Below are 13,999 nucleotides of genomic sequence, written 5' to 3'. Positions count from 1 at the left end.
ATGGAATGTGTAAACAGAATGTTGTTTGTTCTCTATTCTTGCCACATTGGCAAGTGGGGGAAGGGCATAGCTAGAAACAGGGGCAGTGTTTTTACACATCTTCAAGGTCTCCCTATTTTCAGAGTGAGGAGTCTTGGCTCGTCTTCGAGGACAAGATATGTTTTTGTGGACAGATAACTTCCAAGGACTGCACCGGTTGTTCTCAAGCTTGTGCTTTCCCATGCTGCATTCAGACATGGGGGAAGGTGCTTTCCCGTTCTCCCTACAAACATGTGAGAAGACAAAGGCGGTCCCCAACAGGGGAGAAACAGGTGATGAGGGCAAAGACGTAGGAGGCCCCCGGGACCTAGTTAAAGGGGGGCTGAAAGGCTCAGGCTTAATCCACGGGGGACGAAGACGGAGGTGGGGGAAGAGATGGTGGGGGAGGAAGGGAGAAGGGCTGTTGTAGGAGAAGGGGAAGGGAGTGAATGGGAGGCTTCTGCGGGGGCGGTGGCTTGCAAGCTAGAACTTGGGGGGCGTGAGGGGAGGAGGCGGCGGAAAGCTTCGATATAGGGAATCTCCTTCCATTTTTTCAGGCGCTGGCAGTAGTTAAAGAGATTGCGAGTGATGTTACGATCAAGAGTTCCCCCTGCGGGCCATTGGTTGGTATTGTCTAGGGGGTATGTCGGCCAATCTTGGGAGCAGTATTTACGGAGAAGTTTTGGTTTTATATCAGGCGTCAGGGAGAGGGTAGCCAGATGCTTAAGCAGGCATTCAAGAGGTGAACTTTCAGGGAGGGATGAGGAGGCTCCCATGGCTAAAGGACCGAGAAGGAGACAAACAGGGAAAGACGAAAGGAGATCCTCGGACTGGAAGCAGACCGCAAGGAGACAAAGGGTGTCCCCGATGATCCTTGGTGGTCTGCGGAAACTCGTACACGAGTTGGAATTTCATAGGAAGTGTGGGTCGTCACCCAGACTTCCCTAAGAAGGCAGAGTGCCGGAGTCACGAGGAACCTAGCACTAGGAATTTTCGGCAGACAGAACGGATTTCAGCGGACGGAACAGAAGGAGGAGGGGGGAAAAAGGGAGCGTTCTCATCCGCAAAGGAGTCACCTCGTTTATGGCTATTGGAGGAGGGGCCTGAGGGTCTGCTGCAGCCGTGAAGGCCTGAGGCGGGGATTTATGGCTGTCAGAGGAGGGGCCTGAGGGTCTGCCGCAGCCGTGAAGGCCTGAGGCGGGGAGAGTTCCCTCCTCGGCCCTGAGCGTCAGGGCCTTGCTGGACTATCACGGTCAATGGCACTGCGATAGCTTGGGGAAGAGTGGCCCACTCTGGGGGGAAAACTTACCTAAAGGCCAGAGAGGAGTGGTGAGTGTGATGAGCCAGCGCTGGAGAAAGAGGACGAGGGCGAGCTGCTGCTGGTGTCGGGGGGAAGACGGGGCCCAGTTGGGGTGTCCCGTCTCCCGGGTTTCGGCACCAATGAAAGGAAAGGAGCGACACACAGCAGCAATTCACCGGAGAAATCTGCTTTTTTAGGGAAAGGTGCTGGGTTATATAGGATGGGGCATGGGGTGATTGTGGTGTTACTTCTACGGGGCTGGTGGCTGTTGGCTAGGTGCTGGGATTGGGAGGGGGGCGAGAGGTGATTGGGCTTCAGGTGGCGCCGGCGGGAACCGAGGACCCCGAAGAGAAGCCGGAAGTTCGCCATCTTACTGGTGGGGGCCCTTCACCTGGTGCATGGGAGTAGCCACTATCTTACAGAAGAGCAGGAAGTTTCCTACAGAATTGTCTAGAGGACTGACTGGATTATGACATAGTGTCTCCCACTGGAGACAGACATCATGAGACCAAAACCTCATCACAAGCCTACGCCCCCTGAACCCTTTACCTTCATCCCATTCTTGAAAGCCTTAGAACAGAATCCTCAGCCCTTGAGTGTGCCTCCTGAGGCTGCATGCACTTCCCTTTCTGTGTATTTTTAAAAGTTCTTACTGCTCGACTTACTGTGTTTTGTCTCTGTGCTCCTCCAGTAATGTCTTTGTCACTTTGCTATTTTGTTCAATCTTCCAGACTTTAAGCACAAATCTTCACTCCATCCTGCTTCAGATAGTATGGAGGGGCTAGTGAGAGCTCTAATTTGAGCTTTGAAGTTCCTGTCAGTGAGCTTCCCCTTCCTCTCCTCTTTGTTCAAGTAAACCTGCCTTTGTCTACTTGACTCGGGTCAGTTCCTCCCTTTATTCAAATAAACCTTTTGCTCTGCTTCACTGTGGTGTCTCTGCCTTTCAATTCTTTGTTGCAGCAGGGAGAACAGGAAAAGAAACTCAACTCCCCATTTTCATATTAACTTTGGAGTTCTAGACTCCAAGTGCAGCTGTAACATGGCTTCTGATTAAGAAAGTCTCTTGAGGTTCTTCTTTTGAATTTAGGCAATCTTTCTGGTCTTCATCTAAGAATGGTGTGCATTTTTTCCGGATAGGATCTTTCATACTTTCAAAAATCCTTTCTGTTTTTAAAGGGGGTTTAGGTATTGGGGAATTGAAGAATATGGTTTAGAATTTAAAATTTATCTAAGCTACTTCTTACCCACATTCATTCAGTCTGGAGAAAATTAAGCAGGCAAAGCATTATTTGGTGCCCAGTCACTTATTTTTCTTTATCTCCTATGACTAGGTAGATGCCATTTTCCTTCTCCCCCTCATCTTTCTCAAGCACTCCCTCTCTTGTTTTTCTCTTCCTCCCCCTTTCCTTTTCTAAGTCCCATTTTCTCAGGTTAGCTAAACTGAGTTTGGTATAAATAAAGGTAAATTGCCCAGTGTTATCTAAATGCTCGCTTGATGTACAGGAGAGCTCCTCAAAGTGAATGAAGAAAATCTGAATAGACTTTTAAATGGAGAACTTGGGCAGTTAGTTTAGACAAGTATTATTAGGTAGATTTCAAGGTGGTTGTAACTGGGGAGGAGAAACCCAGGGCAAAATAATTATTAAAACCAAAATCAGTCAAAGGGAGAAATAAAGTTAGTTAAGAAACTCTTATTTCTTACAAGCAGTCATCCTCTCTCTCTCTTGACCAGGCTGCAGCAGAAAAGAACTGCGGATAGAGCCCTCACACGCCATTTTAATTGTCTATTGATATGGAGATGGACTAAGGTCAGGGGAGAGATTCTAGAAATACTGCAGTTTTACAGCCCACCCCTCCAGAAATTTCACCTCGCAATCTACTCACTCCCCATCTTCTGCAAAAGCCCCCATGTGAGAAAACGGGAGTACTGTAACGAGTCTGATAACACAATAACACCACCAATAAAATCATGATAACCCTCAAGCTAGAACTAAGTTCAAAAACTATGCAAATTAGTCAAAAGCTCGCCTGTTCAACAGGCTGTCAGCTGAACGGTTAGGCAGTTACTGTAGTTTAAGGCAACTACAGGACTACACAGTAAAAAACAATTTATTATCTAGTAAGTGCCATCTCTGTACGTAAGGATTTTCTAACTGCTCTGAGAAATAGAGAAAGAGTAGAAGATACAATATATGACTCGTTTCCAAGAAACTTACTTTATTCAATGGACAGGTAAGACAGACCAACACACACACACACACACACACACTAGTGCCATAATGTATCTTAAAGAGCCAGAGCAGTGAGAAACCAGGAAGGCCTCAAGTACTACACCTGCAGGTGAAACCTTTGGTGTCTGAGCCATCTGCTTGGGTTTTGGAAGAGTAGGGGCATTAAGCTCTACAGGAAAAGCACGCTAACTCCTGAATTCTCTGAACTTTCTTCTCCTTGAGAGGGCCACATGGAGATTTAACCTGCTTGAAAATAAAAGAAATGAATAAAAAAAATTTAGAAGGGAGCTCGAAGGCTGTTTTACCAGGATTTGGATACAAAGTAATGTTATAATTTCTTAATAACAGAAAAGCATACTAGTCCTAGAATTACAGTTTGATTACCAGGAAATGTATTTATTTATGAAGGGCTGGACTTGGAGGCTGTTTGTCGCTATTTTTGGCTATTCTTGTAAGGACTTCGTTTGCTCTAACAAGTTTCTTAATTCATATAGGAAAGACAAAATATACTGACTTCCAGAGCAGAAGAAACGAAAATGCTAGAACTGTTTTTGGTGCTCACCGCTACCTCCTAAAACCTTTAGATCCACCGTATAAATCACATACTGAGAACTCATGATTAACTTTTGTATTTCCAAGAGGTCCCTTAAATAAACTTTGTATTTCTAATAATTAAACCTCTGATACCTAAGCTAGTTATGAATTTGCACTACTGACAGATATCATAGGTACATATCCCCAGTTAAGTTTTTATATCAAGAAATGATTTTATTTCATAAATTGAATATCATATAATAAATGCTGGCTCTTGTAGTAAAACAAATAGCCAACCACTGAATTGTATCATAATTTCAAAATATATAAGAAAAGATCCCAGGAATAAGAAAGGGTACCACCCAAAGTTCAGAAGTGGTCTCCTGCTCAAAGAGACTGTATAGTAGCTTTGTAGTCTTGTCCCTGGCTCCATATGCATACAGAAAAACCCAAAGTAATGTTTTTCTGTAATTGGCAAGAAAGGTGTTAGAGACATTCTATGAAGGATCAAGTATAGCTGGCCAACAGTGCTGGCCTTAAGTCTTTGATCTACTAACTCATACAGTATTTTTTGCAGTTATTTACCTCCCCACTGGAATCAGCAGCTATTTTGATGAAAACTGTCAGATTGGTGCTCTCTATCCAGTTTATCATTAAGAAATTAGAGAACCAGTAGTTAGGGAACCTTGTAACTCTTGACAAGTTTTCACTTGATTGGAAGCCAGAGTAGAGAAGACTCTATATTCAGTTGACTGCAAAGTGGGAATTTCTTCATCCGTTAAGTCGCCCATGTCTCCAGAGAGAGTGGCCAAGTTTTCCTTTTGGTCTTCAGTCTTTTCCCACTTCTCCATCATCAGCCTCTTCCGTGTGTGATTCACCATTACCAGCAGCATCAAACACCTCATCAAATACGTCAGGCTTGCCATCTTCCCGGGGTAAGGGATTACTCTCTTTTAAGTCACAAGCCAAGGCTGGCTCATTCTCTAGCAGAGCTGTCAGCAGAGACAACTCATCTTGCTTCCCTGGGGAGAAAAAAGGTTAGAAGTAAGACTAGCTGAGAAAAATGGCTAATTACAAGCACAGTTAATTAAACACTCAATATTGACCGATTAAAACAACTTCTGCCAATTCACCATTTTACCTGGTTCAGCTGCTGCTCTTACCTCCACCTGTCCTCTTTCCAAATACTTTTAAGAGAGCACTGGGCTAAGGATGAAAGGGGCAGTATTTGTTTGGGGCCACAGTGGGCCAGCCACTGGGCTAGATCTTTCCACCTGTTACCTCAGTAAATGAGACAACTTCCTACATATCAATTTTCATGAACCCACAAGAGAATAATCCAAAACCTACTTATACATAATTTTAGGCCCTTGATGTATATATTCCCCACTTTTTGTTGAGCTTTTTAAAATGTAGATATGTACAGAGTATATAAAAAATACAGCCCATCTGTGGGGAAGTTGGGGGTCCTATGGCCAGGATCCTCACTGAACTTAAACCACGATGATGTAACAGGCCTGTTGCTGGGCTACCACTTCCACACCTTTAGGCAATAAGGTATTACTGGGCTATATAGAGAACTCAGTCCAGTGCTCTGGGCAGATGCAGAGACGCTAGTGCTCGAACTACCACCAGGAGAATGAGCTGGGTAATAAACCCTTCACCCCAAAGAACATTTTGCTGTCAAGTTCCTTGGACACACTGAATCCATAGTGAACTTGCCCAGGGCTCAAACACATTGGCAAGATACCATCACCCAGAATTAATAAAAATCATTAACATCATATTTGCTTCTGGTCTTTACATTCAGCAGTAAACTTTAAAGAAAACATTTAAAAACTTTATCATACCACGGGCTGATTATGCTCCCCAACTTCAAGCTCTACTACAAAGACAAAAACATAGGCAAAAATCTCTTGAATATAAACATGATCAACTTTTTCCTAAACACATCTTAGGAAAGGGAAGCAAAAAGCAAAAATGAAAGGAAAACAATTCTATTCAAAATTGCATAAAAAAGAATAAAATACCCAAGAAAAAACCTAACCAAGGAAATGAAAGACCTATACCCTGAAAACTACAAGACACTCTTAAGAGAAATTAAAGGGGACACTAACAAATGGAAACTCATCCCATGCTCTTGGCTAGGAAGAATTAATATAGTCAAAATGGCCAGCCTGCCCAAAGCAATATACAGACTCAATGCAATCCCTATCAAATTACCAACAGCATTCTTGAACGAACTGGAACAAATAGTTCAAAAATTCATGTGGAAACACCAAAAACCCCGAGTAGCCAAAGCAATCATGAGAAGGAAGAATAAAGTGGGGGGGGGGGATCTCACTACCCAACTTCAAGCTCTACTACAAGGCAATAGTAATCAAGTCAATTTGGTACTGGCACAAGAACAGACCCACAGACCAGTGGAACAGAATAGAGACTCGAGACATTAACCCAAACATATATGGTCAATTAATATACGATAAAGGAGCCATGGTCATACAATGGGGAAATTATAGCCTCTTCAACAGTTGGTGCTGGCAAAACTGGAGAGCTACATGTAAGAGAATGAAACTGGATCATTGTCTGAACCCACACATAAAAGTAAATTTGAAATGGATCAGAGACCTGAATGTAAGTCATGAAACCATAAAACTCTTAGAAAAAAACATAGGCAAAAATCTCATGGACATAAATATGAGTGACTTCTTCATGAACATATCTCCCCAGGTAAGGGAATCAAAAGCAAAAATGAACAAATGGGACTATATAAAGCTGAAAAGCTTATGTACAGCAAAGGACACCACCAAGAACAAAAAGGCATCCTACAGTATGGGAGAATATATTCATAAATGACAAAGCCAATAAACGGTTGACATCCAAAATATACAAAGAGCTCACACACCTCAACAAACAAAAAGCAAATAATCCAATTAAAAAATGGGCAGAGGACCTGAACAGACATTTCTCTAAAGAAATTCAGATGGCCAACAGACACATGAAAAGATGCTCCACATTGCTACTCATCAGAGAAATGCAAATTAAAACCACAATGAGATATCACCTCACACCAGTAAGGATGGCCACCATCTAAAAGACAAACAAACAAGAAATGTTGGCAAGGTTGTGGAGAAAGGGCAACCCTCCTACAATGCTGGTGGGAATGTAAATTAGTTCAACCATTGTGGAAAGCAGTATGGAGGTTCCTCAAAATGCTCAAAATAGACTTACCATTTGACCCAGGAATTCCACTTCTAGGAATTTACCCTAAGACTGCAGCAGCCCAGTTTGAAGAAGACAGATGCACCCCTATGTTAATTACAGCACTATTTACAACAGCCAAGAAATGGAAGCCACCTCAGTGTCCATCAGTGGATGAGTGGATAAAGAAGAAGTGGTACATGTACACAATGGAATATTATTCAGCCATAAGAAGAAAACAAATCCTACCATTTGCAACAACATGGATGGAGCTAGAGGGTATTATGCTCAGTGAAATAAACCAGGCAGAGAAAGACAGGTACCATACGATTAAACTCATATGTGGAGTATAAGAACAGGGAAAAATCTGAAGGAAAAAAACAGCAGCAGACTCACAAAACCCAAGAATGGACTAACAGTTACCAAAGGGAAAAGGACTGGGGAGAATGGGAGGCAAGGGAGGGATAAGGGCGGGGAAGAGGAAAGGGGGCATTACGATTAGCATGTATGATGTGAGGGGGGGAATGGGGAGGGCTGTGCAACACAGAGAAGACAAGCAGTGATTCAACAACATCTTACTATGCTGATGGACAGTGACTGTAATGGGGTTTGTGGGAGGGACTTGGCAAAGGGGGGAGTCTAGTAAACATAATGTTCTCCATGTAATTGTACATTAATGATAACAAAATGAAAAAAAAGAAGTGGTACATATACACAATGGAATATTATTCAGCCATTAGAAGAAAACATCCTACCATTTGCAACAACATGTTTGGAGCTAGATGGTATTATGCTCAGTGAAATAAGCCAGGTGGAGAAGGGCAAGTACCAAATGATTTCACTCATCTGTGGAGTATTAACAACAAAGCAAAAACTGAAAGAACAAAACAGCAGCAGATTCAACAGACTCCAATAAGGGACTAGTGGTTACCAAAGGGTTACCAAAGAGAAAGGGGTTGGGGAGGGCAGGCACTCAGGGAGAAGGGGATTAAGGGGCATTATGATTAGCACACACATGGTAGGAGGGGCCATGGGGAAGGAAGTATAGCACAGCGAAGAAAAGTAAGACTCTATAGCATATTATTGCACTGATGGACAGTGACTGTAATGGTGTATGTTGGGGCGACTTGATAATATAGATGAATGTAGTAACCACAACATTGCTCATATGTAACCTTCATAAGATTGAACATCAATGATACCTTAATGAAAATAAAGTTTATCATGCCAAATCTTAACCCAAATTCCTTACCACTGCTTTCATAATTTTGGTACATTATTCTAGTGTATTTTTCACACTTTACATAAATACATAGGTAGTCATAATCCATGCATAGTATTTGGTTGACATAAAAACATTCACAAAAATTATTTTATATTGTATATATGACTGTGTCCAGTTTTATTCAACATTGCATGTAAGGTTGATCTAAATAAAATACAGTTGTAGTTTATTTCTTTCAAGTGCTATTTAGTAGTCCATAGTAAGACTATATACCATTTTACCAATCTGTTTTCCAATGAAGGACATATGGGCTATTTTCAACTACAAACTATGCTGCAATCATGTATACATCTTCTCACATACATGTGACTTTCTTTGGGAACACCTATCAGAAGTAGAATCACTGGACTGTTGGGGATACACATTTCTCCCAACCATGTCACCAGTATCTATGACATATCACTTAAGGCATCTCATTGTTCTGATTTGCATTTCTAAAAGACCTATACCCTGAACACTAGAAGACACTCATGAGAGAAATTAAAGAAGATCCAATAAATGGAAACACATCCCACACTCATGGATAGGAAGAATTAATATTGTCAAAATGGCCCTTCTGCCTAAAGCAATCTACACATTCAATGCAAATCCTATCAAAAAACCAACAGCATTCTTCAACGAACTAGAGAAAATCATTCTGAAATTCATAAGGAAGCACAAAAGACCCCGAATAGCCAAAGCAATCCCGAGAAAGAAGAATAAAGCTGGGGGATTATGCTCTCCAACTTCAAGCTCTACTACAAAGCCACAGTAATCAAGACAATTTGGTACTGGCACAAGAACAGACCCATAGACTCTAGTGTCCAGATATTAACCCAAACATATATGGTCAATTAATATATGGTAAAGGAGCCATGGACATACAATGGGGAAATAGCCTCTTCAACAGCTGGTGTTGGCAAAACTGGACAGCTACATGCAAGAGAATGAAACTGGATTATTGTTTAACCCCATACACAAAAGTAAACTCAGAATGGATCAAAGACCTGAATGTAAGTCATGAAACCATAAAACCCTTAGAAGACAACATAGGCAAAAATCTCCTGAACATAAACATGAGCAACTTCTTCCTGAAGGTATCTCCTCGAGCAAGGGAAACAAAAGCAAAAATGAATTCATGGGACTACATCAAACTAAAAAGTTTCTGTATGGCAAAGGACACCATCAACAGAACAAAAAGTCATCCTACAGTATGGGAGAATGACATATCTGAAAAGGGGTTAACATCCAAAATACATAAAGAACACCTCAACACCCAAAAAGCAAAAAACCCAATTAAAAAATGGGCAGAGGATATGAAGAAGTAGTTCTCCAAAGTAAAAATTCAGATGGCCAACAGACAAATGAAGATGCTCCACATCACTAATCATCAGGGAAATGCAAATTCATATGGAACCACACCAGTAAGGATAACCAGCATTGAAAAGACTAAGAATGACAAATGCTGGCGAGGATGTGGAGAAAGGGCAACCCTCCTACACTGCTGGTGGGAATGTAAGCTAGTTCAACCATTGTGTAAGGCAATATGGAGGTCCCTCAAAAAACTAAATAGAAATACCATTTGACCCGGGAATCCCAATCCTTGGTATTTACCCTAAGAATGCAGAAGCCCAGTTTGAAAAAGACAGATGCACCCCTATGTTTATTGCAGCACTTTTTACAATACCAAAGATACAGAAGCAACCTAAGTGTCCATCAGTAGATGAATGGATAAAGATGTGGTACATATCCACAATGGAATATTATTCACCATAAGAAACAAATCCTACCATTTGCAACAACATGGATGGAGCTGGAGGACATTATGCTCAGTGAAATAAGCTAGGCAGAGAAAGACAAATGCCTAATGATTTCCCTCATTTGTGGAGTATAACACTGAAGCAAACTGAAGAAACAAAATCACAGCAGACTCAGGGACTCCAAGAATGAACTAGTGGTTACCAAAGGGGAGGGGTATGGGAGGGTGGGTGGGGAGGGACAAGGGGAGTGAGGGGTATTATATTTGGTACACATGGTGTGGGGGGTCACGGGGAAGACAGGGTATCATAGAGAAGGGACATAGTGGATCTGTGGCATCTTACTGCACTGATGGACAGTGACTGCACTGGGGTATGGGTGGGGACTTGGTAATATGGGTAAATGTACTAACCACATTGCTTTTTCATGTGAAACCTTCATCAGAGTATATATCAATAATACCTTAATAAAAAAAAAAAAAAAATTCTTTCCCCAGCTTCTCAGGGCGCTCCTCTCTCTGAGGTTGCCTGCACTTTCTAATAAGTAACTTTAAATGAAACTTTTACTTTGCTTCACTACTGTGTCTCTGCCCTTCCAATTCTTTGTTGTGGCCGGGACAAGAACCTGAAGAAAATACACCTCTCCCCCAACACCATGAACAATGGCTCTGCTTTAAGAAAAGCAATGTGTGTGTGGTCAGCCTTTCCTTCCTCTCTCTTGCCCCAGTTCTGTAAATCTTGATACAGTAAACTCATTGGGAAGGTGTTGTGTTCATCTTTCAGGTGATTGTCAGTTTTCTGTGAATATAAAATATGAGTCCCATAATAATATATTATACTACCACTTTCTAATTACTTCCAACTCTTTGGCAGGAAAATAGATATGAGCGGGGTGAAAAAGAGAAAAAGACCCAAAATTAATCAATTAAATCTAAAAAAGCCAGGAGCAACTTGGCCTGGAATGTTTGAATATTCCCCAGATAAAGAAGGGTACCTCAGCACAGCCCATGTCTTTATTGTGTTAATCATGCAGGCCCAGCTTACTTTTTTACCTTTACCTATATGCTGTTTTTTTCCCTCAGTGTGGCCCTAATTAAGTAGTTTATAACCTAGGCAACTAATTTAGCATGCAGGCCCAGCCATAAATAACAGTGAAAGGCAGGAAGGATTCCATCTTAAAGATTGTATTTTAATACCCAGGAAGTTAAAAATGTAAGATTCTTAACTCTTACTCTTTAGCAGACAGTAACTCAGCCCACCTTGGCAGCCTGTTTGATACACTCCCAGACCAGGATACTGGCATCCCATGGAGAAATCAGAGCAGAAAGTTCCTTGTGTTAATTCTAAGTATTCAAAGACCATTTAACAAGTCTGCAAATTCTGGCATGCTAAGACCCCCACCCCTTAAGATCCAATCACCACCACCAGATGGTCACCCACGCCTTAAGATCCAATCACCAACACAGAACACACCCTACCCCTACTCCTTAAAAACACGCTTACTCACCCAGGAGCTCAGCCATTTTCTCTTTTAGATAATAAAATCTCTTGCATGGGCCTGTGTCTCCTGGGTCATTCTGGGGTAAGGAGGGTCATAGCAAGATACCCTTTCATGCACCCCCAGCCCTTACTCATACTCCTAAAGAATCCTTAAAAGGGGAACCCCCCTCCCAGCCTTTCGGGGCTCTCCTCTCTCTGAGGTTGCCCGCACTTTGTCAGTGCGTAACCTTTTAACTTTAACCTTTCTCTTTTTTTCAACCTTTCAGGGGTGCCTCCTCTCTGATTTCACTCCAACTGTGCTCCTTTCGCCTTAAATAAACTTCTCACTTAAACACAGTCTCTGCGCCTTCCCAGTAGTAAGTGTTTTATTCCTTTGCTTTGTCATTCTAATCCTCTGAATTCTGGCTTTAACCTTCACTCTATCCTATCTCAGACAAGTAAGGAGGGCCTGCTGGGAGCTCAGACCTGGGCTGGCAAATTACCGTCGCCTGGGTGACCAGGACTGCAGCTTACAGTCATGCTTTTTATTCCGTAACCTGCCTGAAAGTCTCCCTTCTTTACCTATAGGAAGTTCGCAGAACATAATGCCACTCCATCCAGTGCTCTGCAGCTCCCCCAACGCGTGGGGTGGTAGGGACTCCGTTCCCACACCGGCAGGTAGACCCAAGCAGATGCTGGAAGCCAGGTGACCCTGCCTTAAGGAGTTAGCAGGGGTCGTGCCCTATGCTGAGTAGCTGTTCAATGAACTTCCTTTGTCATTCAATTCTGTCATTCCCTAACACTCTTACTTTAATGAATTCCTTCCTTTATCCTGACTTCCCTGCATCACCTGAACTCTCCCTAACAGGACCACTTAACAAGTCCACACCCCTAGCCCTGTCACATTCCTGAAAAATCCTTAAAAGGGAAGAAACCCCAACCTTCAGGGCATTCCTCACTCTGAGGTCGCATGCACTTTCTAAGTAAATTTTTAAATAAAATTTTTACTCTGTTTCACTACTGTGTCTCTGCCCTTCAGTTCTTTGTTGTGGCAGGGACAAGAACCTAGGAAAATACACAACGCCCTCCCCCCAACACTACTCCTTTCCATTATGTGTACACAGCTGTCTTAATCTCTGCCATCTTTTTTTATTATGTTTTTTTCTTTCTCTTTTTTTTTATTTTGGTATAATTAATCTACAGTTACATGAGGAACATGTTCACCAGTCTTCCCCCATCACCAAGTCCCTCCCACAAACCCCATTAGTCATTGTCCATCAGTGTAGTAAGATGCTGTAGAGTCACTACTTGTCTTCTCTGTGTTGCACAGCCCTCCCCATGCCATCCCCATTATACATGCTAATTGTAAGGCCCCCTTTCTTGACCCACCCCCGCCTTATCCCTCCCTTCCCATCCATCCTCCCCAGTTCCTTCCCCTTTGGAAACTGTTAGTTCATTCTTGGGTTCTGTGTTTCTGCTGTTTTGTTCCTTCAGTTTTTTCTTTGTTCTTATACTCCACAGATGAGTGAAATCATTTGATACTTGTCTTTCTCCACCTGGCTTATTTCACTGAGCATAATACCCTCTAGCTCCATCCATGTTGTTGCAAATGGTAGGATTTGTTTTCTTCTTATGGCTGAATAATATTCCATTGTGTACATGTACCACTTCTTTATCCACTCATCCACTGATGGACACTGAGGTGGCTTCCATTTCTTGGCTGTTGTAAATAGTGCTGTAATAAACATAGGGGTGCATCTGTCTTTCTCAAACTGGGCTGCTGCATTCTTAGGGTAAATTCCTGTAAGTGGAATTCCTGGGTCAAATGGTACTTTTATTTTGAGCTTTTGGAGGAACCTCCATACAGCTTTCCACAATGGTTGAACTAATTTACATTTCCACCAGCATTGTAGGAGGGTTGCCCTTTCTCCACAACCTTGCCAACATTTCTTGTTTGTTTGTCTTTTAGATGGTGGCGATCCTTACCAGTGTGAGGTGATATTTCGTTGTGGTTTTAATTTGCATTTCTCTGATGAGTAGCGATGTGGAGCATCTTTTCATGTGCCTGTTGGCCATCTGAATTTCTTCTTTAGAGAAATGTCTGTTCAGGTCCTCTGCCCATTTTTTAATTGGATTATTTGCTTTCTGTTTGTTGAGGTGTGTGAGATCTTTGTATATTTTGGATGTCAACCATTTATTGTATCTGTCATTTGTG

The 13,999-nt window shown here is 42.2% G+C and overlaps 1 protein-coding gene across 1 annotated transcript in view; it reads right to left on the bottom strand.

The window, feature by feature from the left end:
- Positions 1–4,291: 4,291 nt before the first annotated feature.
- Positions 4,292–13,999, bottom strand: part of LOC108396756 (ankyrin repeat domain-containing protein 26-like) — a 94,133-nt gene continuing 84,425 nt past the window's right edge. The window contains exon 33 of the mRNA XM_073230490.1: positions 4,292–5,105. Within this exon, the coding sequence (XP_073086591.1) occupies positions 4,912–5,105 (194 nt within the window). The 3' untranslated portion in view covers positions 4,292–4,911. The remainder of the gene's footprint in view (positions 5,106–13,999) is intronic.

The sequence above is a fragment of the Manis javanica genome, chromosome 3 (assembly GCF_040802235.1).
Source record: "Manis javanica isolate MJ-LG chromosome 3, MJ_LKY, whole genome shotgun sequence".
NCBI lineage: Eukaryota > Metazoa > Chordata > Mammalia > Pholidota > Manidae > Manis > Manis javanica.
The sequence above is the reverse complement of the archived record's forward strand: the minus strand, read 5'-3'. Positions and strand labels throughout refer to the sequence as shown.